Source organism: Paroedura picta, chromosome 18, assembly GCF_049243985.1.
Source record: "Paroedura picta isolate Pp20150507F chromosome 18, Ppicta_v3.0, whole genome shotgun sequence".
In the NCBI taxonomy this organism is placed as follows: Eukaryota; Metazoa; Chordata; class Lepidosauria; order Squamata; family Gekkonidae; genus Paroedura; species Paroedura picta.
In genome coordinates, this window is record NC_135386.1 from 1,259,998 (window position 1) to 1,285,661 (window position 25,664).

Below are 25,664 nucleotides of genomic sequence, written 5' to 3' on the forward strand. Positions count from 1 at the left end.
TTGGTCATTATCTAGGTCATTATCTGGCTGACTTTATTATCTAGATGATTTAAGAGCTACTTTTGGTTTCTCTTTTCTGCCCCTTTCCTATTGTAGCAAGAACATAGCTTTTAAAGAATTCCCCTTTCCAGTATTTATCTTGGCCATTACAGCTGATAACTTGGAAAGATCAGTGCTGTTGAGTAACCATGTTTCTTGTTGGTCTTAAAGGTGCTACTGGACTTAAACTTTGTTCAGAAAGATCAAGTGAGCAGTTACTTGTCCTTCCAAATATGCCCCCTCTCCCCACTCCATGAAGATATATAGCTCACAAACGTTCCCATGCAAACAGTTCTGGTGCTGTTGAGGAGATCCCTATTCCAGCCTTGCGTATCAAATTTATAGGTGTTTTAGAATATTGGGCAACATCAAACAACGGAGTGGGGGACAGACAGCAATTAGCAGTACAATCCTAAATGGTAATGCCTTTCTAAATCTATCAAAGTCATTTGCTTTAGAAAGTCGTAATTCTGGCTCAGATTACAATGCAGAAGTCCGAGAGACGCAGTTATATAAAGTAATACTATTAATATCTCAGCTGTAAGTATATAATAGGACTATGATTTCCAGCTATCTTATACAGCAGTGAAGCCCATCCCAAAAATGTAGCAGAGACTTTGTTAATATAAACTGTAAACAGAGTCAGTTTTGCTTGGGAAGGATTTGACGTTCCAATATCCCTATAGGCTTGTTTGGTTGGAGGGCTAATGAAAGTACCAGGTGCTGAGACTGGATGTAAAGATTTCCACTCTGGAGGGCAGTGAGAAGCCATGATAGTAAATCTTTATGCTGATTGGGCAATGGATTCATGCCTATTGAAAGAGAAAATCTTGGGAAGGAATGGTGGTGGAACCTGCTGTCAAGTCACACCTGACTTATGGTGACCCCGTGGGGTTTTCAAGGTTGTGGCTTCTTAATCTGGAGAGACTGGTTTGATTCCCCACTCTTCCTCCACATGCAACCAAGTTGGGTTACCTTGAGCCAGTCACAGTTCTCAGGGGTCTCTCAGCCTCACCTGCCTCCCAGGGTGTCTGCTATGGCGAGAGGAAGGGAAGCTGATTGGAAGCCGCTTTCAAACTCCTTTGAGTGTTAAAAAGCGGGGTACAAAAAGCTAGCACTTCTCTTCAAAAATAACTTGTCACACAGCCAGCAAAGTGATAGAACTATCTTGTCTGTCAAAGTCTGGATCCTAATTTGCCCCAGTGGTCCAAACAGTGACCTATGAGGAACACATGGAGCTGGTAGTTGAACAAAACACATGGAGATGATTCATTGAGCATAATTCACAATCCAGCAAATGAAGTAATACCAAAGCAGAGCAAGGAAAGATAAAAACACACCTAGCACAAAAAGTGAAAACTTCTAATGTGTTTCAGGCAAAGCAATTTAAAATGTAGATGAAATTCATTAAGGAAAAGTACCGATAAAAGAAAATTATATGGGCCAATAATAGTAGATGATGATGATTAGTCTGCTGAACTGACCATGGTAATTATAATTGATTACTTAGGAATAAAACATATGATAGCCTAAACTCCCATTTAGCTACAAGTGAAGTTAAAACCTCTTAAATTACCCCGAATTTCTACCTTATTTTAAAGTTGTCTGCTTTTCTTCCTCTGGAGTTTCCAGATGGAATCCTTAAAAAGGCACAGAAGTCAAAAAGAAGAAAAACAATAGAGCAATGTGAAAGGATGGAGAAGAAAAGGAAAACACGAGGGCCTTGCAAGAAGCATAAAAGAGGCAGGGGGGAGAATAGGATTCAGTTGGAGTATAGAAAAGTTTTAGACCTCAGAGAGGACAGTCTGATCTAGCTTTCTATTTTTCATTGATTAAAGACAACCTCTCCCATACTTAGAATGGATATTCTTTCCTGCTTATCCAAGCATCTACATTTATTCTTGTTATTTGCTCCTGAGAGCTTCAACATAACTGGTCTCTCCCAAGAAAATGCTCTTTCTCTACTTTTGCTTTCATGGAAGGCTCCCTTTCAATTGTCCAGCCTGTCTACGTCACATGGCAGAGGTGTCATGGAATCATAAAGTTGGAAGGGACCATACAGGCCACCTAGTCCAACCCTCTGCATCTCAGAGTCTTGCAGCCACACCATCTCTATGGAAAGAGCATTTGGCATGTGTGTTGTGTTTGGAATGGAGTGTCTACAATGTATGAGTTTTAAAGGTGCTTTAAACTGATTGTGTTTGTCTGCAGTGTGAGAGAATGTGGAGTATTCTGCTGCCATATTGAGGCTTTCTTCAGGCCTTCAGCTTTTTGTAGATCAAATAATTCTTTTTTCTCAAGCTAGTCTGTTGTTCTGAGCCTTAAAAATTAGTAGTTCTGATGTCCTGCCCCTTCTCTTCCAATGGAATCCTTGACCACAGTTGGTTGACTGTTTTGATTTCACATTGCTTCTGTGCCCTTTGGAATTTGGCAGCCCTGTTATCTCTTGGTTCCACTCTTATATCACAAATTATTCCTTTAAAGCTTCTCCTTCTCTCCTTCTTTTGGAGTTCCTCCATGCTCAGTTGCTGGCTCCCTTTTCTCTACATTTTTCCTCTTAGCTATCAGATTTCTTCTTCTGGATTAACATGTCACTGTTGCACTGATGATACTCAGCTCCGTCATTCTGTTCCTCATCTTTCTCTCTCTGTAGTAATATTTCCAAGAATCTTGCAAGTATTTCTGCCTGGATGTAGAGTTGTCTGCAACTTGTGCAAAAAAAAAAACCTTGGACATAAAATTTGTGTCTTTAAATTTTAGGTTTTTGCTTCTCTTTCTCAATTGGCAGCAATACTCTTTAATTCTTCAAAACAAATTATGAGCTTGGTTGTACTTTTTGATCTTGTTTTGTTTTCTCAGCAAGTTATTACCTATAAGTTTCCTAACTGTAATATTTCTAAAATTCTCCCTTTTTAGCTACTGATTTTACTATAAGTTTTACTCTGTCTTTTGATCTCTTGACGATTGCAGTGCTCTGCTTTTATCTCATTTTGAAACATGGCATTCAACTTACTTCTGTTCACTTAATTTTTCTTGCCTCCTGCTTTAATTATAACTCCATATGTATTTATTCCTTGACTTCCTTTATGGTTTCATAATCATTATTTTTCTTCTAACTTCTCATACTTTCTTATCTGTCTTTCTTACTTCCCTGTTTTTTCTTCCTTGTTCTTTGCACATCAAATCTGTATCTTCTCACTAAACTTCCACTCCCTTGCGCTCTTTCCCACATTTACACCATATTTCCCTTGGACGGAGCTCTCTTCCTTTAGGCATTTGGTTAGCCTCCTGTTTGTTTAAACTTGGTTTGTTTCCTTCTTGGTCTTCTATTTGTCTAATTATCTGCTGAACTTTACATTAATTATTATATTGGCTTTACTATTTTTAGCCATATCTATCCAGCACAAAGATCTTCCCTTTTATCCGTCTTAGTCCCTTATCCTTTTGTTTCATGTATTTTAGATTGTATGCTACAGGCAGAGATCTGTTTAAGAATCTCATCTCAAGTGGAGTAAGATTTATCCAGTGTGGTGTACGAGTAGGTTCACTTTGTCATGGAAGCTTGCTGGTTGACCTTGGGCCAGCCATGGATTCTCAGCCTAACCTAACTCAGCATTTTTTTTTCTAATGCTATCTTTCAGTGTTTTGTTTTTAATATTGTGTAAGCAGCCTCTGGCAGGTTCCTAAAATAAGTAACCTACCTCACTAGGTTATTGTGAGGATAAAAATAGAGGACAAGAGAGTGATGTAAGCTACTTTGAATCCCAATTGAGGAGAAAAGCAAATAAATTATTGAGGCCATAATAGCCAATCATAAATTTGATTTATCTTACAGAGATAAATTGCTTCCATGCTTAGTGCTTCACAAGTCTTACTTCAGTTTTCTCTGGATCTAGAGTCTGACCCTAGTGGTTAGGTTTCTGCATATGACTTTGTGATTGCTGTCTTACAAATCAGTAAGCTGACAGGATCTGCATTTTTTCTAGGGCTCCCTAGAAGTAGAAAAATCTTTGCATCCCTGTCTAACTTTAGCCCTCAAGCTTTATCTTGGAAAAAATGTTGTTTTTGTTTTTTGCAAAATGAGAGGCTAGATTAATAAGCAGCATTTGATGAATCCAAATTTTAAAAATAGCTTTTGGGTCGATAGAACAAACAAACAACACCCCCCCCCCTCTTTTCAGGCTAAAACATAAATGCAAAGGTAAAACAATCCCTGAGGTTGAACAGTAGACCATGACTGGCAGGAATCCTAACTTCTTTCAGTTGCAGCCAGGATTCAAATCATGCCAACCATTTTTGCTTTAGTCATCTCTAGATTCAACCATTCAGGTCTTCATCAAAGAGTAAGCACCAAAATTGCACTACTGAGCAGAAGGGCTTGAGTCTAGTACAGCCATTGTTGCTTCAGACAACTTAGTGTAGTTGGCAGGATCAAGCAGTGAACCTCCTCCTAGAATTAACTATTTGGCACTGAAGGTAGCAGATTGCAAATTTAAACACGACTCTCCCTATGAATAGAAAATTAGTATGGCAAGAAAGAGAGACTGAAGTCTTCTCCCTGATCTGTTACTTTTCTACCTGCAGGGAACTCCCTTCTCCTTGAGGGAGCAGATGTACGTGTCCAGAGTACAAAGTTTTGATGTGTCAGAAGCTAAATTATGAAGGCACAGGTGCCATCTTGCAAAGAATCTGAAAACGGGGATTTAAAAGAAAGGTAGCCAGCAGCCTGTATTGTCAGCACGCTAGTGGCAGTCCGGCTGAAAAAGTTCTACATCAAAGAGCATTGCATCATACTTTGTGGCAGAAGAATATATCAAAGGGCTCATCCGGGACAAAGAACTGTAGCGAAGGATGCAACTGAGTATCGCCTAGGTCCCCATGGGTGAGAACAAAGGTGGCCTTTTTGCAAAGGGGAAAAATGGGCTCCTTTTGGAATAACTTTCCCCCCTCAATTATGACAAAAGGAAAGATGCCGAGGGAAAGAGATTTCAGAAATGAGCCTCTGAGGCTTTGTGTGCTTATTTAGGGGAATTGACAACACAATCTGCTTGTGCAGGCAGCTCAAGAATCACCAGTCAACCTGTTTTGGTGCAGGTTTGTGAAATATTGGAACAAGCTTTCTTCTCCTCCATCGCAGACCTGTGGCTTTCCAGTCCTGGCTGTCATTCTACTCTCATCTTTTGTAATTTTGTTAGCAGGGTTTAGTATTAGCTTCTCCTGGAGTCAAAACGTTTAAAATATCCCAAAGATATTTTCTCTGGCCTCTCTGTCATGTTCTCAGATCCCTGGTTGAAAAGGGCCCTAGACACAGTGGACAGGCAGCCCAGCAGCAGTTCCTAGGCATAGACCAGTCAGTGGCTTCCTTCAGACAGCCAGTCTGATTACAAAGTCCAGCAAGTTGGAGCTCCATAATAGGTTGGAGGTGAAATTCTACCTTTGGAATCTCTGTGACTTCCAGGACTAGGAGGATTTTGTTTGTGAAGTTAATATGTTGGTTTGAGTATCTTTGGAGTTCCTTCCTCCAACTAGTAGTACCAGAGGTCGACCCATAGGGCTTCTTATTAGTGCTCATGTTTCTTGACAGTGGCCACAAATCTTCCCATGTTTTACCAGTAGCACTCTGCAAAATACAACCCAAGCCAGCTTCCTTGGCATACGTAGAAATTATTCCAGCCCAGAAAAAAGTCTGTACATTCAAATATTCTCATTGGCTAGCATAAATATGTACAGTTTGAGATCTAAACAAGCCAGTGTGTGGAAGAATGAAAATAAAGCTTGTGGAAATCTGAGGCTAAATGTCCATGTGGCAATTTTTAGAAAGCAAACCTTGAAGCCTTTCTTTCCAGAGGAGCTGTTTGCATGAGTTCTTCATTGCTGTTCCATCTAATATCAGGCAAGCGTCGGCCCCAAATCCGTCTGGCTCCTCTGCTGCAGAAGCCCACATAGGCTGACTGCTGCAGTATGGAAACTTAGACATCCGTGCATTTTGCTGACTCAAGTCTCCTAAAGCATAGTATATTTTTAACAAGAAAATACAGATTTCCTGTGCTGGTAGTCGAATTAATAAGCTAGCGTCTGGTTTATGATTAGAAGAGGAAAGAACCCATTGCTTGAAATCCATCCTTTTTAGAATGAGCCTCACGGTTTATGATGCACTAAAGCAGAAAGATGGGCTGCCAGGTACTAGACAGGCAGCAAAACCAGACTGCATTTGCAGGCTTGGTTCATCCCGTGTTGCTCAGGTTACTTTGTTCTCGTCCCTGTTCTCAGCAAGCTTTCTATCCTAATACTTTGGCTGTGGGCAAGCAGAATACAAAACTCAGGGCAGCCCACAGCCTTTCAGGTGGGGGTCTGATGCTGAAAGACGTTCACTGGCCAAAGTAGGGGTTGAGCTGGGGTCTTCTGGTTCACATCCCAAACTCTCTGCTGCTTTGCTGCAGTCACTGAGACTGAGGCTGGAATACAATGGGGCTGAGATGCCACCAGTCTGCTGAACAAAACCACAGAGCTCTAGGCTTGCAGCAGAATGTAAGTGCTGATTGTGTGGGCATTCCGATCCAAGTGTGGATTTTATGTGCACCTGCAGCAAGTATGGTTGCCTAACTTGCTGCCTGGCAGAAAGCTGGGTGCTGCTGACATGCTAATTTTTACCATGTGACAGCTTTCCAAAGCACTCACGCAACCTAATCTGAACAGAGCTGGAGAAGCAAAAAAAATATTCACCGCACGCTGAGGAGACTGCTGCTGCCGTTTTTCTAGTTATCCTGGACGAGGCTCCCTCTGAGCTATTGCATATTGCTTTTTGCAGCAAGAGAGCTGCTCCCCATGGCTCCCATGCGCTCTTTAGTGTGCTGGTGGGAAACTTGTCTTCCAGATCCAGCCACATTTGTTCTTGGCCACGTGGCACTGATCACAATGGAAATAGCCATGCTATGAATTCTTTCTTTCCCTGCCGCCTAATTGCTTCTGTTTCCAGAAGGAATGGTTATAATCAGGGCTGAGCTGAAATGGCTTGCCTACTTTTGTATTGGTTTTGCTTGACTGTTGAAAAGCTTCTTCTGTTTTCCGTACTTTCCCTTCCCCTTGGTCTGTGTGTATGTTATGTGCCATCAAGTCACTTCCAACTTATGGCTACCCAATGAATTGATGACCTTCAGGTCTTGTAAACCAAGAGCTGGGGCTTCCTTGACTAACCCAGCTTGTGGTGAGTTGTCTTCTTTTCCTAGCATTACTGTTACCAGCATAACCGTACTGCATCCACATTCCTTGCTGGTTGTTGCTGTGTATACGTTTTCTTCTTCTTTGCCCTCGCTGTCTTTGGTCTCAATTGTCTTGTTTATGTTTAATCTGGCTACAGCAACTTGTGTGATTTTTTTTCAATGGGGTTGTGTTACACCTGTTGTATAATGACTATACATTCATTAGAAGCATAATGAATGCTTGTAAACAAAATCACAGAGTCGGATTAAATGGCAGAGGCCAGATGGGGCTAAGGACAGTGAAGGCAAGGCACAAGAAGGAAAATGACATTGTTGAAGCTAAAGCCAGGGAAACAAAAGGGTGCCAAAAGGATGTGAAGCTGTGAATGTTCAGCAAGGTGTATTGTTGCAGTGAACTAATTACTGAAACAGATATGCACATTTCAAAGTGATTATCAAAATGAATACTTGGTACAACCCAAGTGTATGCCATAAGTGAACAAAGATCTAATCTGCATAATGTTAGCTGGAAGGCTTCAGGATTTGGGTCAGGCATTACCTCTTTAAGATACTTCAACGGGGAAAATAAAAGTTTAACAACTTTGTTTATTCCTTTTCTCTGTGGTAATAAGTGCTGAGAATCTGGCAGCTCAAATTATTTAAATCTTGGAAAGACAAACTCTTGGAAAGAATTGTGTTGAATTCTTCAAATCCTCTTTCCAAAGACCCTTCTGCTTAGCATACAAATTGAATTCTCTCAATTTAGGCTTTCTAAAATGTTAAAAGCTTCCCATCTCAACCAAATTCCGTTCCACCAAGCAGGCCAAGGCCCAAGGCATTTTCCGGGGAAACCTGTTCTTATTGGAAATGTCATCCCAAAGCAGAACAGTTTTGTTTTAATTTTGCGATAGATGTGACCAATTCCTTTTTTGTCAGAGTGTTGCTTTGCCAAGGGTTGCGGCTCTGCAGTCTCCATTCATTACTGCATGGCTTGGAAATTGCTCCCATATAATCTCAGTGGAAATGAATGACAATTTCACTGCTAACAGAACTTGGGGGGGGGGGGTCTCTGTCCTGGCCCCCACCTGGTGAAACGAGCTCTCAGAGGAGATGAGGGGCCTTGCAGAACTAGAACTAGGGAGCTCCTCTGCCAGGCATTTGGTTGAGGTCAACCAGAACCATTACCTTCCTCTGGGCCCCCAAGCCCTCCCTCCCATAAAAATCATCACCTGAACTGTCCAACCACAGGGCCATCAGAATGCTGCAGTGGTATTGCTGCTTTGTTCCTACTATATTGCTGTTTTATTGATATCTATTGTTTACTACTATTGTCATTTATAGCCACTGGTTTTCTGTACTATTCCTGTTCTGCAAAGTTCTATGTAAACCACCCTGAACCTCAGGGGAGCATGGTATATAAATGTAAAATAAAATAAATAAAACTGATGGGTGGTGGATTCAGGACTGAAAAAGGGACTCACTCACTAACACAGAACTCACTGCCCCAGGATGTAGTTTAGATGGCTATTAATTTTAGTGGATTTTAAAGGGGACTAGACTGATTGATGGGGAAGCAGATTCAAATGGGAAATGTTGGTCTGAAGCAGTAGAACAAATTTAGAGTCCTGTGGTACCATTAAGACCAACAAAGTTTTATTCAAGGTATGAGCTTTTGTGTGCACACACACTTCCTCAGATACAATGCCATGGAATGGAATAAGAGTAATTGGCTGTCTCTATTTGCAGACCAGAGAAATACATATCAATATGCCATTCCAGACTGCATTGCATTATACTAGTAATAGTTACATTACAATCTATTTGCTCAAATCAATTATTCCAAATAAGAGATAAATTAAAATACAGAGGACATTTGGCCCCTCTGAGGGATTGTTAAGAATGGAGGTTAGCATATGTACTGAGTTAAGAAAGCAACATCCCTATTGAGTCCTGGAGGTTCCATTGCTCTGAGTGTTGGAATAACCTGCATTTCAGCATTCTGTTCTTGAAGTTCCATTGTAATAAAATGGCTATTTTAAGGTCATCTATTGCAGTGGTCCCCAACCTTTTTATCACCAGGGACCACTCAATGCCGGGGACCACTCACCGGGGACCACTCAACGCCGGGGACCACTCAGGGGGGACCACTCAACGCCTTTTACTGAGGTCCGGTGGGGGGGTAGTTTACTCCTCTACTCTCAACCACTGCCCTAGCGTTCTCTGATTGCTATGGTAATGTTTAAACATCCCTTCAAAATAAGATACAGACACGTCACAACAGTGAAGTGTGTTGTAAAGGGCTGGGGGGGATGAAGTAAAGGGCCGGGGGGGGGGGAGAAGGCATCCTTCGGGGCCCACCTTCAATTAGTCGAAGGACCACATGTGGTCCACGGCCCACAGGTTGGGGATCGCTAATCTACTGAATGTCCTGGAAAGTAATGTTCCCCTACAGGTTTATCAGTGTTCCTGGTGTCAGATTTGTGTCCATTTATCCTTTGGCGTAGGGTAGAAGGGCATAGTTGCATTTGATGGCATATACAATGTTAGGAGATGAGCATGTGAATAAGCGTTTGGTGGTGTAGTTCAGCGGTCCGCAAGCTTTCGGCCACTGCAGACCGCTGCTCCGGAGTGGGGGGAGAGGGTGGCCTGGGGGCCCGCGCATGCGCGGCAGCCCCAGCGCAAACGTGCATGCGTGGACTGCCGCGCACGCGTGTTTGCGCCTGATAGGGGCACAAACGCGCGTACGCGGCAGTCCGGGCATGCGCATTTGCGCTGCCGCCATACCGGCAGCCGCAGCTCCCCCTCCCGGCCCCTCTGGGCCGCCAGCAAATCGGCTGCTAAAGCGGCCGATTAGCTCGTGGCTTGGTAAGCTTCTCTTCCCTCCCCTCCCGAAACAAGAAGCTTGCTGGGCCGCGAGCTAATTGGCCACTTTGGCGGCCGATTTGCTCGCGGCCTGGCGAGCTTCTCGCTTCGGGGGGGAGGGAAGAAGGAGCCACGGCCCGGCACCAAGGCCTTCGCGGCCCGGCACCAGGCGGCAGCCCATGGGTTGGGGACCACTGGTGTAGTTCACCAACAAACATTCTCGCATGCCTCTAGCTTCCATCCTAACCCAAACAATCCATTGTATATAGCCAGGCTCTACTCTACAACCACATCTGCTCCCACCCTACAGACAGGGATTCTCATCTGAGGGATCTACAATAAACCTTTTTGGAACCTGAAGTCAAGAAACAAATTAACAAAGCCTGAATCATACACAGAGAAAACCTATTACAAGCCTTACCCAAAAGAGACAATAACACAATACCACTACTGGTCACTTACAGCCTTCAACTCAAAACAGTTCAATGCATCATCAGCAACTTACAACCACTACTGGAAATGACAGCTTTGGGGAACAAACCTTTTCTTGCACACAGACAGCCCCCAAATCTCAAACAACTCCTCACCCACAATAATACAACATCTAATTAGAGCATGGATACTGGTTACCAGAACTTGCAGCAAACCCAGGTATCAACTTTCCTGCCACATAAATCCAGACAACAGAATCACTGGACCCAAAAACATCAACTATACCAGTGGTCCCCAACCCGCAGGCCGCGGCCCAGTGCCAGGCCGTGAAGGCCTTGGTGGCGGGCTGTGGCTCCTTCTTCCCCCCCCCCCCGAAGCGAGAAGCTCGCCAGGCCGCGAGCAAATTGGCCGCCGAAGCGGCCGATTAGCTCGCGGCCCGGGAAGCTTCTTGTTTCGGGAGAGGAGGGAAGAGAAGCTTGCTGAGCCACAAGCTAATTGGCCACTTTGGCGGCCGATTTGCTGGCGTCCCGGAGGGGCCGGGAGGGGGAGCCGCGGCTGCTAGTATGGTGGCGGCGCAAACGCGCGTGCAGTCCGCGCATGTGCGTTTGCGCTGGGGCTGCCGTGCGTGCGCGGGCCTCCAAGCCACCCTCTCCCCTCACTCCAGAGCAGCGGTCCGCGGCAGCCGAAAGGTTGCGGACCGCTGAACTATACTATCAAAGGCTTTTCACATGCTCATCTTCTAACACTGTTATATGTCATCAAATGTAAACAATGCTCTTCCATTATCTACATAGGGCAAACAGGGCAAACCCTGGAATTTGTTAACCATTTTGATTATGCTGTATGTAAATTTACTTTTACACTTTGCCTATAAATATGAATTGATTACTTCCATTCCATGACATTGTATCAGAGGAAGTGAGTATCCACACGAAAGCTCACACCTTGCTGTTCCTAAAGGTTTCACTGGACTCTAAATTTTTTCTGATGGAATGCAGTGATTATTCTCAATGGTTAAATGAACTCATGCCTCCCCCAATGGGAGAGAAGTGCTCTGGTTTATGGACTTTCATATGAACATATGAAACTGCCTTATACTGAATCAGAGCACTGGTTGATCAAACTCAGTATTGTCCACTCAGACTTGAAGTGGCTCTTCAGGGTCTCATTGAGAGGTTTTTCTAATCTACTGCCAGAACTTTTAACTGGAGACGCTAGGGATTGAACCTTGGGCTTTGGCCTGCCTTGTGGAATGGAATTTAGTTGAAATGGGAAGTTTTTAACATATTTTCTTATCACCTACTGCCAGAACTTTTAACTGGAGATGCTGGGGATTGAACCTGGGACCTTCTGCAGCCCCTCCCCATAATACATGAACACATGAAGCTGTCTAGCACTGAATCAAATCTTTGGTCCATCAAGGTCAGTAGTATCTACTCAGACTGCCTGCAGGTCTCCATGTTCTCAGGTCGTTGGTTTTCACATCGCCTCCAATCTCGTTCTTTCAACTGGAGATGCTGGGGACTGAACCTCAGGCTTTCTGCATTTCAAACACATGCTCTACTGCTGAGCCACAGATCCTCTCAAATGATGACCTCCTGTTTGTTTTGTTGAGACTTTAGCAGGAGAGTATCCTGGTGGAGAAAGCAGCCTGTCTCCCTCCCCCACCAGCCAATGGCACTGCTGCTGCCAGGGCCCGCCCTTTCCTCCTTGGCTTTAAAGGAAACCACGAAACTCTGCATCCAGCTGGTAGAATATATTTGGTTTCCAGATGCTTGTCTGGCCGTCTTAACCAACTTTCTGGTATTTTTCTGTGAAGAAACCCATAAAAACAATTCCACTGGCACGTACAAAGGGTACTCCTAATATTTATCCTGGATTGGCCTTATTAATTTCATTGAAAATGTGATCCATACATTCCTTAAAGAAAAGAATTGTGTGTGTGTGTGTGTACTTTCAAGCAAAGCAACCAGCCACATCTTAAGCGTGATTTTTAAAAGAAAAAAAAATAAAGATAAGCTCCTTACAATATCTGCAACATATTTGAGCCAAATGCCGAATTTGTTGTTTTTGAAACACATTTGAAAAACTCTTATTTAGAAATAAGGACAGAAACAGTTTCTGGCAGAAGGTCAGTCAAAACTCTGCTTTGTTACAGATCACTACATAATTTGATAATGATCGGAACTGGCAGGCATGAGGCGAAAGACTTCTACATATGTTTAAAAAGCTTTGTTTTATGTATGGTAGACTTCCATGTTTTTTGACCTGCTGTGTGGAAATTCAGCAGGTGAAGCTTTTTCCAGTCACATTTGCTTAATTTCTGCCAGTAAAGTGCACCCTTTAAAGAGGTGGCAATCCTGTCCAGAGATGCAAAGATAACCTTGCATAGTATTATGAAAGTCACTGCAGTGCAATCCTGTACAGAGTTGTTTTAGACTTCTTACTGCATTGGGCTAAGACTGGAGTAATTCTAGCACACTTGCAGTGGTGGCCACTCAACCCACATCTCCAAGTCCAACTGTTCTAGTTGCTCTGTGTGTTAATTCCCAAACCTCCAGAAAAAGTAGAATCTGAATCTTTCCTGAGATATGTACCAGAGGCCACAGCTGTTGTATTATTAGCAGTCAGCTTGTGCCAAAGGCTTAAGAAGGACGCAAGAGACGTGTTGGAAGCAAAAGTTTGCAACCCTAAATATGAATTGCAGCAAGTGTGGTAAGGTTGGCAAGAAGGCAGACCTGAGGCCTGAGGGGTGGATGTATTGCTCCTTGAACCATCTGGCTAGCCCACCTCACCTTTCTGAATTCTTTCCTATACTGAACAACTGGAAGCACAGTTCTGGAGAACTGTGAAAAGATTGCAGTGCTGTATTTTTTTAAAACTAAAATATAAACCAGCTTGACTCTCTAATCTGTGTGCATAAGCATTTTAAGATAGCCAGATTGTTACCTGGCTGTCCTATTACTGTGTGCTGCCTTGAGGGCTCCACTATACAGAAAGGCAGGATATAAGAATTTTAAACAAACAATGAAATGTTGTTCCTACAACAGCCCAAGAAACAGCTGACAGTGTGGGGTCCTGGATCAAGCACCTGCTTTGCATGCAGAAGGCCCTGGGTGTACTGCTAGGCAGCATCTCCAGTGAAAGGGAGTCAAACAACAGTTGCTGGGAAAAGACCCTTTTTCTGCCTGAGACCTGGAGAGCAGCCATCAGTCAGAGCAGACGGGCTTGAACTAGATGGACTAGCAGCTTCATATGTTCATGCAAATTCATTAACCGAGACCCCAGCTGTGTTAGGCAGGTGCTCAGATCTCCATTGCCATCTTGCTGGGGACGAAGGGAAGCCATTTATGTGGTCCATTGAAGGAGGTGGTGTCAGGCTATATGGATGATGCTGTAGATCAGGGGTAGTCAAGCTGTGGTCATCCAGATGTCCATGGACTACAATTCCCTTGAGCCCCTGCCAGCGTTTGCTGGCAGGGGCTCATGGGAATTGTAGTCCATGAACATCTGGATGACCACAGGTTGACTATCCCTGCTGTAGATAATCTCCTTTTTATGAGGCATCCCCATATCTGTATGTAAGAGGGGGTAAAGATTGTCACTTTGTCAACAGCTGCCTTTTGTCTGAACTCCTGGACACGTGGATGTGTGGATGTTTTGATTCTATGCCAGGGCAGGAAAACCACAGAAGGTGACATGACTGCAGAACTGAAGATCTTTGTTTCTCACAGCAGCTACCAGGGTGTCTCTGGAAAGCCGACAAGCACAGTGAAGCTATTAGTCCTCCCCTGCTGGGTCCTCTGCTCCAGCATCTGGTATTCAGAGGCACATGGCTTTTGTACTGGGTCTTGTCTTTGATTGGCAAAATAGCCTGAACTAGGAGAATATGCAAACTTGCATAATTTACAGTGGTTGCAGATAGGTTGCAAAATTGATTCTGCCTAAGACACACATGCTTGTTCTCATCGGCTTGCACTGACTTTCTGTCATTCTAAATCATGTAGTCAGAAGTAGGGCTGTGGCTACCTCCATTTATGTCTTGATGCCGAAGAGCTTTTGTTGAAGAAGAAGAGTTGGTTCTTATATGCTGCTTTTTCTCTACCTGAAGGAGCCTCAAAGCGGCTTCCAGTCGCCTTCCAGGAGGTCTGGAATGGCCCAACTCCCCTAACGGAGTCATGGAAAACATTACTGGTTTCAAACATTTCTCATCAGACCTAATAGCAGGTTATTTTTTTATATCTAGTGTCAAGGGGGCATTAAACAGAGTAGGAGGTTCAATGCAGCATGGCCTTGTTTCTAACATTATGCATTATTCTCAAAGCAAAAGAGATACCAATCAAGAAGGGATACTTGATGGAGCCAGAATCTTCCCAGGGGAAGCAGGTAAAACTTATTTTGCAGTCAATTGAGTTTGTGTTCCTCCAGCAGAGTGTGTTATGTAACTGCATGTTGGAAAAATTCTTTCCCCCATCCCTGTGTAAGGCAAGCGTTCAGACTTTTGATGTGAGATGCTCGTCATCTATCTGATGAGATGCTTCTAAAGATGCAGGTAAAGGTAGCACTGGAACCTTAGCATAGAACATAGGTGAGTCTCAGTGTGAAAGGCAAACTATTAAAAAGAAGGTTTTTAAAAAAATAATTGATGTCTAATCTTAGATGGATATTTCTGGTGGCAAATTCTGGCTGCTGTTAAGACCAGTCTAACCCGATCTCGTCAAGTCTCAGAAGCTAAGCTGGTCAGTGTTTGAATTCTAGGCTGCCAAAGAAATCCAGGGCCACTTCACAAAGGTGGGCAATAGCAAATCACCTCTGTTTCTCTCTAGCCTAAAGATCCTGGATGTATTGCAAACTTTAGGGATGAGGGTTAGTCTTTTAGATACAGATTTAACTGAGGACACTGTAAGGGCTAAGCATGTTTCTCATGTGACGTGAAGTCAGGACTAAGCAAAAGAATTGGATTCAAGGGAACATCTTCAATTCTGCCTGAATTACAGAGCAGGCAAAGGCATAAGGGCTAGACAGTTCAAGGTTTTCCATTTGCAGAAGTTGCTGTGACTGGCACCTGGGAGAGATCAGAGGCTTGAACACAGACAATTCCCAGGCATCTCAGTAGGTTGGATCCCTAGTACATGTCATGGGGCTTCTGACCTTTTGGCAGAATAGTTAGTCTTCATTCTAAGTTACTTATAAGTAAAAACCTCATGACAACATAAATTCTAGCACAGACTTGCGTGGATTAGAACCAACCAGGGCTACCCCCTGGAATAATGTCTGTGTGGATGTTTTTATAACTGCCCTGAAAAAAGGAATTCACACCTTAAATTTGTAGGGCTTGTTTCAGCAGAATGCTTCCTAGTGTCTTCTGGGAATCCCTTCTCCACTCTGTGTTTGTCTTCTGTTTATTTTAATGCTGCCTTCCACTCCCCCCCCCTTATCAACCCAAGTCTTCAAGTCTCGTAAAGGCTTACTTTTAAGGAAATACATAAAATGTCCTTGAATGCAAAATCTGGTAGCTGCTATGGAATTTTAATTTTTCTTCAAGAGATCAATTTCTAGCATCCTTTGGGGGAAGGAAGATCATAAAAACCATGTGGATAATGTTTGTTCATGCTTGTTGTTTAAAATTACCCGAATACTCTGTTTCTCTCCTTTCATAATTGCATTCAAGCTAAGAAACTGATTTTTTTTCTCCTTAAGGCATGGGCTTAATGCTAATCATGTATTAAGTGATTTTAAGTGATTGACTTGAGTTAGTAATTTGTAAACAGGGGGACAAGATGACATTGCAGGATACTTGAAGTAATTTGGTGTTTGGAGTGGAATCTCTTAGTACAAGTTCTTCCCTCACCACATTCTCAGACTTGACCTTCCCAATATCCACTGTTCTTTATTTCTTAAGAGCTGCCACTGAACCTTCTTTGACAGTTGATGACAAATTCTGCATTCAATCCTAAACTAATTGCGTAAACAAAATGTAACAGCTGAGTGGCTCGTTTACCTAGTTGGTTCTCTTTTCACATCTGGAAGATTCTGGTTGGAAAACGTGTATAAAATTCCAGGTCTGATTATGATTCCCTGGAGGGATAAAAGCCTTGTTCAGAATCTGCCTCGGGAATCTTCAAGGGTGGGCAGTCTGTGGGTGCCTTCTTTCAGAAGGTGATAGGTTAGGTCCCCAAATGACACCTTTTTTGGTGCCCACCGAGTGTTTGTAGGAAGCAGGCAGCACCAGGGAGGGATTTTACCCTGTAAGGCATCTGATTGACTATTGGAGATTTGATTGGCTTTACCAAAATTTTGATTTGACAAGGATCTGCAATGCTTGACTGAAATTAAGCTGTGGCAATAATTTTGTGACTAGCTCCGCCTCCTGTAACAGCCACTGTGCTACTGCACCCACCATGCTGTGCTAGAATTCCAAATATGCCTGCAGGCTCAAAAAGGCTGGGGACTTTTTTGCTGTGTGGTGAACTTCTTGAATTGGATCTGCTTTCCATGGGTGTCCCAGTTTACCAGTCTATTTTCCAGATGCTCAGTATACAGACACAGTTTCCAAGTGTTACAGCATGGAATTTTTGCAGTTATTCTATTTAAAATTTCTGCAGCGCCTGTTGGTAGCAGAGGCAATGTAAAAATTCAAGTGCATTGCTAACTTTTTGGGAAGTATCAGAAGTTTGCATTTCACCATTTGCTGTTGCCCAGTGCAGCAAGTCTTTGCTCTGTTACCTTCTTCTAGGTAAAGCAATGAAAGTATTTTCCCAGGATTTAAAAAAAGCCCCTGTTCTGGCCCGACTATTGCTTCTGGCCTCTTGTAAGACACGTCCTCATTTGCCCTCCAGTACTTAGATATTTGCAGAACAGAGAAAGGATTATGTTCCTACTCCGATACTTGATACGGGGCAGGCAAGTTCATTCTCTCACCATGGCGCCTTGCCAGCACTGTATTGTATTCCTGCATCTGGCTACTATATTTACTGGAGAAAGCCGTGCTCATGTGGAAATGCTGCTAGGTGAACGGTAGGATGCTGCAGAAAGCTGCAGCCAGAGACAGGCATCTTAAATGACATGGCAAGATCTTTTCCATCTTCTTAGCTTATTTGCTTGCCTCTTCTGTCTTGCATAGCTTTGGAATACGATCATTATACATTCAGTATTACTAATTCCGACTGAAGTTATGTTTGCTTAACAGGTAATGCTTCCATCAGTGTTGCAATGTCTGTACGGCTACAGCATTAGCTTCTGTCCAGAGGGCCTAAAGTCTAAGGGCAGTTGTGACCCTGCCAGTATGTCCAGATGGCAGGAACTGGTGCAAGACCATTCTGTAGTGCTCTCTGTTTGGACATGGGACACATGGAGAAGATGGCTGCTTTCACCTGAGGTTGCCAAATACCCCTAACACACCCACTCTCTCCCACATAACAGCCTGATCTACTCTTGAACTTTTAAACCAACTCAGAGTACTGGAATCAGATGGTAAACCATTTCCAAGTATGGGGAGAAACATTTGTAGGTAGTTATATCTGCATATCAGGTGCTGTTAAAGGCAGAGAGGCAGTCTCGGGTTGAAAAACTGGCAATCCTATATCCATCTTGTGCCACTTGTAGGCTAATTGACAAGTCTTTGGAGACTGAGCAAACTGTTTTATCCTGTACCCACTGGCCTTCGTTTATTGCCTCATTGCTGACTGGTGCGTATTGGAAGATACCATGTAGATAAAATTTAAGTCTTTGTCTTAATTGAGATCCCTTCAGCGATCAGGAGCCATATTCTTGCTTGTACATTTCTGCCAAGGTTGCGGCTCTGAGTCCATCCAAGACATCCTGCGATGGAATTGTCGAGCTCATTAGGTGCCAGTGCAGTACGGAAATACGTGCCAGACCAGCCAAGAGCTTTGGGAAGAAAGGGGAACAGTTGCTTCCGTTGATCATCAGTTTCTGATGAAGATACACTGTGGGAGAAGTACTGTTGGGCCTCTCCTCTGCCTGCTAGGAAAGGACTGCATCTGACGCTGGTAGCTGGTGGCCTAGATTAAGTCTGTGTTACCACCTGAAGGCCAACAGTAATTTATGCCTGTTTTATCCTTCACTGGAGTTTCTGGCTTAACTGCATATAGTTGAAAACTCGGTTGGAATGCTAGCATGACTGTCAGTCCTCAGTATAAAACTGAGCCAAATGGCTGACTGTCCCATTTGACAGGGCATCTCAGGCGGATCTGCAGATGGCATATTGATGGTGCAATTGCTTTTTTACATAGCTCAAAGGATGAGCCTGTCATATCTCACAAGCTGGATGACAGTTGGGCAACAGTGGTTTAAGTGTTTATGGGCATCCACCCACAGATTACAACAGCAGAATCCTGTAATTGCTCAGAACCACGTAAGATAGGTTGGCCTCTTATATAACAAGGCAGAGCAATCCAACAAAAACAGTGACAGTTTCTCAAACTTTCCCAACATCCATTTAACCAGTCCATTTTGTAGTGGCATTATTTACCACTTAGATCATAACCTTCATTACATAACCCTTTCATCACCCTCCTTATAAAAAAGCTAAGTAATTTTAGATATTCTTTTCCATTAAAATTTTTATAGCTATTTAGGACAGAGAAATCCTGTGTGTAGTTCAGCAAGATTTGAGTCCGGTAGCCCCTCAGGAAGCAACAAAGATCCTTTTCTCTCATGTCTTGCCACCTACCTAGAGTTGCCAGGTCATTCCTGACAACTAATGTGTAGGGTGGGGGAACTTACTAAGAGAAACCCTACACCTACCCTAGTTCAGGAGTTAGAGAGACACGGTTGTGTAAGGTAGTTAATTCGTAGAATGCACCTCAAAGGATGAAGGGCAGCTGCTTAGCCCTTGACCCTAAGGGGACATCATAGATATCTTCCAGGAACCAACAATGGATCTAGAAGAAGGTCTGAAGTCTACAAACCAGCCCCCTGTTCCTGCAGCAACCAAGATGTTCCTTGATCCTTTCACTTTGCTTTAGGTCTCTCATGCACTGTTAATGGCAATGGCTGATTACAAGATGAGCTGAAACCTGATAAATGCCCATTGAACAGCTTGGAGTTTGCCTTTTTAAAAAGAAGGCTGCCCCTGCAGATATTGGAGGTTCACTAGGATCAAGGCCTTTTCACAGCCACACTCAGAGATGGGTGGAGCTTGGCGTTACTTAATGTCTTGGTTGGGAGCCAGAAATTGTCAGCACAACCAGTACCTCCAGCTTAGCTCTTAGACTTCCTGCAAGACCAACTGCCAGTTCTCCAGCTGCTTCCCAGAACTTCCTGTCCCCAGCACATGGTGCTATATAACCTATGATCACTACCTGTCCAGTACTTGGACTTGTTTTTCAGGTCATGTTTTCTCTGCTTCTATGATTCACACTTAGGCCACATGTGGCTTTGTCCTGTGTGATCATTATTCCAGGATAACAGCCACCCTCTAGTTCTTTTCAGTTATACTTTTCAGTCCAATTTGATGATTTTGGTCTCTATGAAGATTCTTCATGGCAAACCACCTCTGCTCATTTGTTGCCTTGGAAACCCCATGGGGATCACCATGTCATCTGTGAACTGACCGCACATTCCACCACCAACAAGCCGTTTAGGTGCTGTGTTACCCTGGCTCATCAAGAATTGGATTGACACTGGAAATGTTCTTGTATTATACTTTGTGATCTGTAGTTTGAAAATGAAGCTGGGGAGAAACATGACCTAACCGTACAATAAGCTGACAGTTTTCCGCAGTCTCACTTTCCTCGGGATTTAACCTCCAAGAAACCTCTCCTCTCCTACCTTGAGGCAGCGTACTATTGTTTGAATGGAAGCTAATACAGAACAGATTTTTTTTTTTTAACACTGTGGCTAATTCTTTTCAATTGAGCCAGTGTTGGCAATTATGAAATAGGCTAGACATTGGCAAGAGTGTAAAGAGTAATTACAGGCTTCCCAAATCTGCTGAGTATAAATAATTACAGGTTTTAAAGTGTTATTGTGCGCTGCAATATTTATACCAACGTTTTATCTTGGTCTTTTCAAGTTGTAGTGCAGAAATCCTTTCCAGGCCACTGCCACGATGGGAGCTTTGGGGGAGACTGTCACCTTTTGTAGATTCAGGGTATAATCTGTCAGGTTATTTTTTTTGTGTGTGAGTCCCACTGAAATGAAAGGAGAGCGGTTTTCTGTTGACAAAAGGTCTGTCTGTATACTACATTTGCTGCTTTCGGCTTTACTAAAAGCTGTTCAAAACATGGGCATATGCAAGGATTTCCAGTGAGTGCTCTGGCAAAAAGGCTGTTCCTGGTTCCCTAGGTGGAATATCCCTCAGTGCGCAGGAATAATGTGATTTTTTTTTCTCACTGGAGAAGTGCAAGGACTACTCTTCTGTGAGATTATCAAGACTGGTGTAAGGCCTAGTTTTGTCCTAGAAAGTCTGGGCAAAAGATATTTAATGGGTCTGCTTCTCCCTGATCAAGCCTGGCCAGTCATTGAGATCTGCTTTAGGGACCCTTCTCTGCCCTCTCACTATCTGAAGTGAGACAGTTGCTGACCTGTGATGGAACCATCTCAGTTATAGGGCCAAGTCTCTGGAGCACCTTCTTTCATGAAGCCTGCCTAGAACCTTTATAAGTGACATTTAGGCCCCAGGCAAAAATGCTTCTGTTCTCTCAGATGCCTGGTTATGTCACTGTGTTCCTTGGTCCTGTATTCATCAGGTGGGGATTGGGTTGCTGCTGGTTGTGCTGATGTATTTGTGGTGTCGTTTTGATGTGTTTAGCAGTTGTCTCTGTTCATAGGCTTCTAGAATTGCTAAGCAAATTTACATGTAGAAAAGCAGCGTAAAAACGCTTTTGATAATTAAGTGCTGTGCAGTAGTAAATGCTTAGAGGCATGGGTTTAGTTTTTATTACATTTATATTCCGCTGTTTCCAGCACAGCTGGCTCATGGTGGATCACAGCAATTCATATAAAACCAATACAGATTCTTAGCTTCAGATAAGTGATTGCTAGACCCATGGTAAAGTAAAGCTAGTTGTGTGGTTTGTGTAGGTAAATTTCAGGAGCCAAATACTGTAAGCTAGGGATAAAAATCACTTCTCGTCATTGTACATAATAAAAGCTTCTATTTAATGTTTTTCTTTCAGCCATTCTTGGCATCAGATTCTAAAAGAAGTTTTAGACTGCTGAACTAGTTTCCTTTTTTATTCTGATTTTATTGCTGGTATGAAATCTTCCACAGCAGTTTTTAACTGGGTATCTATAGTAAATTGTTTTATTTTAGTGGTTAAGCAATGCATGGGGCACTTGTGGGGGAAAAGTTGGCATGGAAACATTTAAAACAGTCACCACCTACTTAGGAGGTGGTTGAAATAATTGGCGCATTGGATCTGGGAAGCATGATCAGTATAACAAAGAAGGATCAAACTGTGCTCCATCCGTTTCTGTGACTTACGTAAGATTCATATACCCAGTGATGGCTGACCAAATAAATACCCAGTTGTCACCCACTTCTGGAGGAACCAGAAGCCTTCCACAGGGCATTGTTGCTGTTAAGCATCTCTGCAGAGATGAGAATTGTATCCTGGTGCTTTGCAATTGATCTGTGTTATTGTAACCAAGATACAATATGAAAACATTGAAACACAGCTGAAAATGGGAGAAGGGGCTGAGTAAAAGAGCAACATGTTTCCAATCACCTCTGTTCAAAGGACAGTTGGAGTGGGCAAGACAGACTGTGGGAGTGGTGCCAATCCATGCTGTCAAATTAGAGGGAGTGTAGTGTACTGGTTTGATCTGGAAAAGATAATAACGCTAGAAAAATGTGAAGGCAGCAGAAAAAGAAGACCTGACATCAGATGGATTGTCTCTGTAAAGAAAACTACGACCCTCAGTTTGCAAAACCTGAGAAGGACACTTAAAGACAGGATATTTCGGAGGACGTTAATTCATAGGGTTGCCAAAAGTCGGAAGCATCTTGACGGCACTTAATACATGCACATTGGTTTGAAGGGAAATGTGAGATGGATGGAGCTGTTTGGGATGTTGAGTCAATGTTGTGAAAATGATGGGAAAGTGTTTAAACTACTTTTGTTTGTTGGGTTGTAACATTAGGGATTGATTTCTGGGTTGGGACAAGAGATAGGGCTCTTAAGGTATGGGCTAGCCAGTCCAGTTGACGCACCCTAGAAAAGTACAACTGATTGACTATGACTCTAATAAAGGAACCTGACTTTTCAGGCTCTTCTGAACCAGTGACTGCATAATTCATAAAACGCTAAACATTTCTGTCATCTTGGTTTTAATTTTTTTTCAGAGGCATTAGGTTGCATTGCTTCTGAAATACAATCTTGATTAAGATCTGTCTCATTTGGGTTTTGAACTGGGTGGTTCACTTCCTCCCAACTTTCAAAGAGCATCTGGCTTGTTTGTTAGGATGTTGTTGAGCTGTCAGAAAGAATGCTAGCCCAGTGGCTTACAAGACCTGTAGAATGAGACCACTATCACTCACTCCCCCGAAGAACAAGAAAAACTTTTGGCAACAGAGTTCTATATGATTTCCCCCCTAAGTATTTAACACTGAATTTATTCGTAAGAATCTTGGGTATCATAAAGCTTATTCAGCATTATTTAAGCCACTGAAGAAAGTTATGAAAACATGTAATTAACTGGTCCACATTTTATTGATTTGGGTTAAAGAAGTTATCACTCTATGCTACTATATAGCTTGTCTGTCAGGTTCCAGGTGATGGCTAGAGATCTCCTGGTATTGCAGTTGAGCTCCAGATGACCAAGATTAGTTCCCTTTGAGAAAATAGCTGCTTTGGAGGGTGGACTGCATGACATTATCCACTGCTGAGGTAAACTCCCCTTCCAAACCTTGCCTTCCCCATGTTCCCTCCTCCACATCTCCAGTTCTGGCAACTCTATCCACTGTACCCAGAAGCCCTTGGTGATTGAATGGATTGCTCTTGTATGCAGACACCTCTATAAATAAATACGTCTGCCGGCTTTGGCAAAGAATTTGAAAACTTTGTCATTCAACCCATACATACATAAAATAATTAGATCTCCACAATGCAGAATGTTTAGTGGGATGTACAGTTCCCCTGCATGGGTTTCCATTTCCATAACGTTTTTACACAGGTTGCGAGCAGGCAAGTGAACATGAATGCAGTCTAGTTGTCGGTAAGGAATTCCAAGGTTGCTACACAGAGGAAGGCAATAGCAAACCAACTGAAGTTGTCTCTTCATGAAAATCCTACAGCAGGAACCCCCAGCCTAATAGGCACCATGATGCCTGCCAATAGCTTTCTTGGTGCCTGCTAAGTTTTCTTAGAGTGTGGGCAGGGCCAAATAGAGAACTGATCACTAAAGATTTGATTGGCTGAGCAGTTATTTTTTTTTTAAATGTTGCTTTGCAGCAAGTGCCACTAGAATGCAAGGATTCCAAAGGCATGACTGCAGCAGCCATTTGTGGCTGTGCCAACCATGCTCTGCCAAAATTCCAAAGATGCATATAGGCTCAAAAAGGTTGGGGACTTCTGGGGAGTCACCCTAAGTCAGCTGTGACTTGACAGTACTTCACACACATATACACAATTTAGCAAGCCATAATGCCACTCATCTTGATCCAGGGAAACTATGCTAAGTAGTGCAGGTTCAAAAATCATATCAAGTGGAACATTCTTCTCCTACAATGTGTGCTACAACGGTTTCTTTCTTCTATTTAGGGGATTGTGAACATTTGTTTGCATCCTTTCTAAGCCTCTTCTTGAATGTTTATTTTCAATGGGAAAGTTAATTGCTAAATCACTTTTTGTTACTGTGTGGATTGGTCCACATTCTTCCTTCACTTATTGTTTTAATCTCCCCCCCCCCCACCACCACCACCACAAGCTGATTTAGAATAAAATTTGATTGAAGGCAAAATGGTTAAGGAAACAAAACACTTCTCTCTGCAAACATCTACTTTGTCCAATTTCAGCAGGGTTCTTATGAAAAGGGGGCTTTTGCAGTGTTAAATTGGATTGTAAAAAGTCAGCTGATTCTGCATACAAATAAAAAAAAGTTGATCTGATTATTGTTTCTGTGCTCAGTGATGGGCTTATGTAATCGTTATGCTTGGCACTTCTTTATCTAAAGCAGATTACAAGGCCACTGTCATTTTGGAGACAGGCATTAAACAGATTTAGTTAGTGTTAAATACATTAACCTCAACTTTAGCTTACTTGGAGAACACAACTTTACCTAGCATCTAAAACTTGCATGAAATGCTCACCAGAGTAGTTGCCGGTCCCTCCGGGGATTGTCAGTTGATTTTTAAAAAATCAGTTGACTAATCATGTCTTTTAACTGTCTGATTAAATTTAAATTTCCATATTACTAAACTCTCACTGTGGTTACTGTCTAGGGGAAGATTTTGTAGAAAGTGTCACATAGTATTTTTTTTTAACCATCGCTAATTATTACTATGAAAAAACAGCCTTGGTTTTTGACAGGCTGTATCAGTTTTGGAATGTTAGAATCACACAGTTATGCCATTAGGAGTTAGGTGGGTAACCGTGTTGGTCTGAAGCAAGAAAACAAAATTTGAGTCCCATGGTACCTTTAGCACCAACAAAGTTTTATTCTGGTATCTGTGCACATGAAATCTTATAGCCAGTATAAAACTTGGTTAGTCTTAAGGTGTCACTAGACTCAAATTTTGTTCCAATAAGAGTTCTTTTGTCCAATTAATCAATGGAAGGCCGCTATTCCATCTACCTGGTTGAAGCCTGCAATCCTAGTTAAAGATGCACGTGTTGTATGGGAAGAAATAATGATTGCGGACTCTCGGTGGCTAAACTCTTGGGATATGAAAATTAAAAGTTGTAAACAAACCAACAAAAACGATATTGGGCCAAGCATAAAGTTGGGCTCCCAAAGGAGCCTAAATGTACTGGGTAATGTGGTTTGAGGAGGAAAGGTGACATGGTATAGCCTGATCCTGTCAGATCTTGAAGTTAAGCAGGGTCAGTACTTGGAAGGGAAGACAGCAGAGGAAGGCAGTGGCCAACCACCTCTGCTTTTCTTTTCTTTTTAAATCAACAGGGTAACTGCAATTTAATAAAATACATTCTGTACTCAAGCAGC

The 25,664-nt window shown here is 42.8% G+C and overlaps 1 protein-coding gene across 6 annotated transcripts in view; it reads left to right on the top strand.

Annotated features, from left to right (window-relative positions):
- The window catches only part of RORA (RAR related orphan receptor A), a 203,522-nt gene that overhangs the window by 148,965 nt on the left and 28,893 nt on the right, over positions 1–25,664 (top strand). Inside the window, exon 1 of one of the 6 annotated variants that reach the window (XM_077318289.1) lies at positions 14,805–14,918. The exons of the other annotated variants lie outside the window; for them this stretch is intronic. Within the exon in view, the coding sequence (XP_077174404.1) occupies positions 14,813–14,918 (106 nt within the window). The 5' untranslated portion in view covers positions 14,805–14,812. Of the gene's footprint in view, positions 1–14,804; positions 14,919–25,664 lie in introns of those variants that run through there. 6 annotated transcript variants of the gene reach the window in all.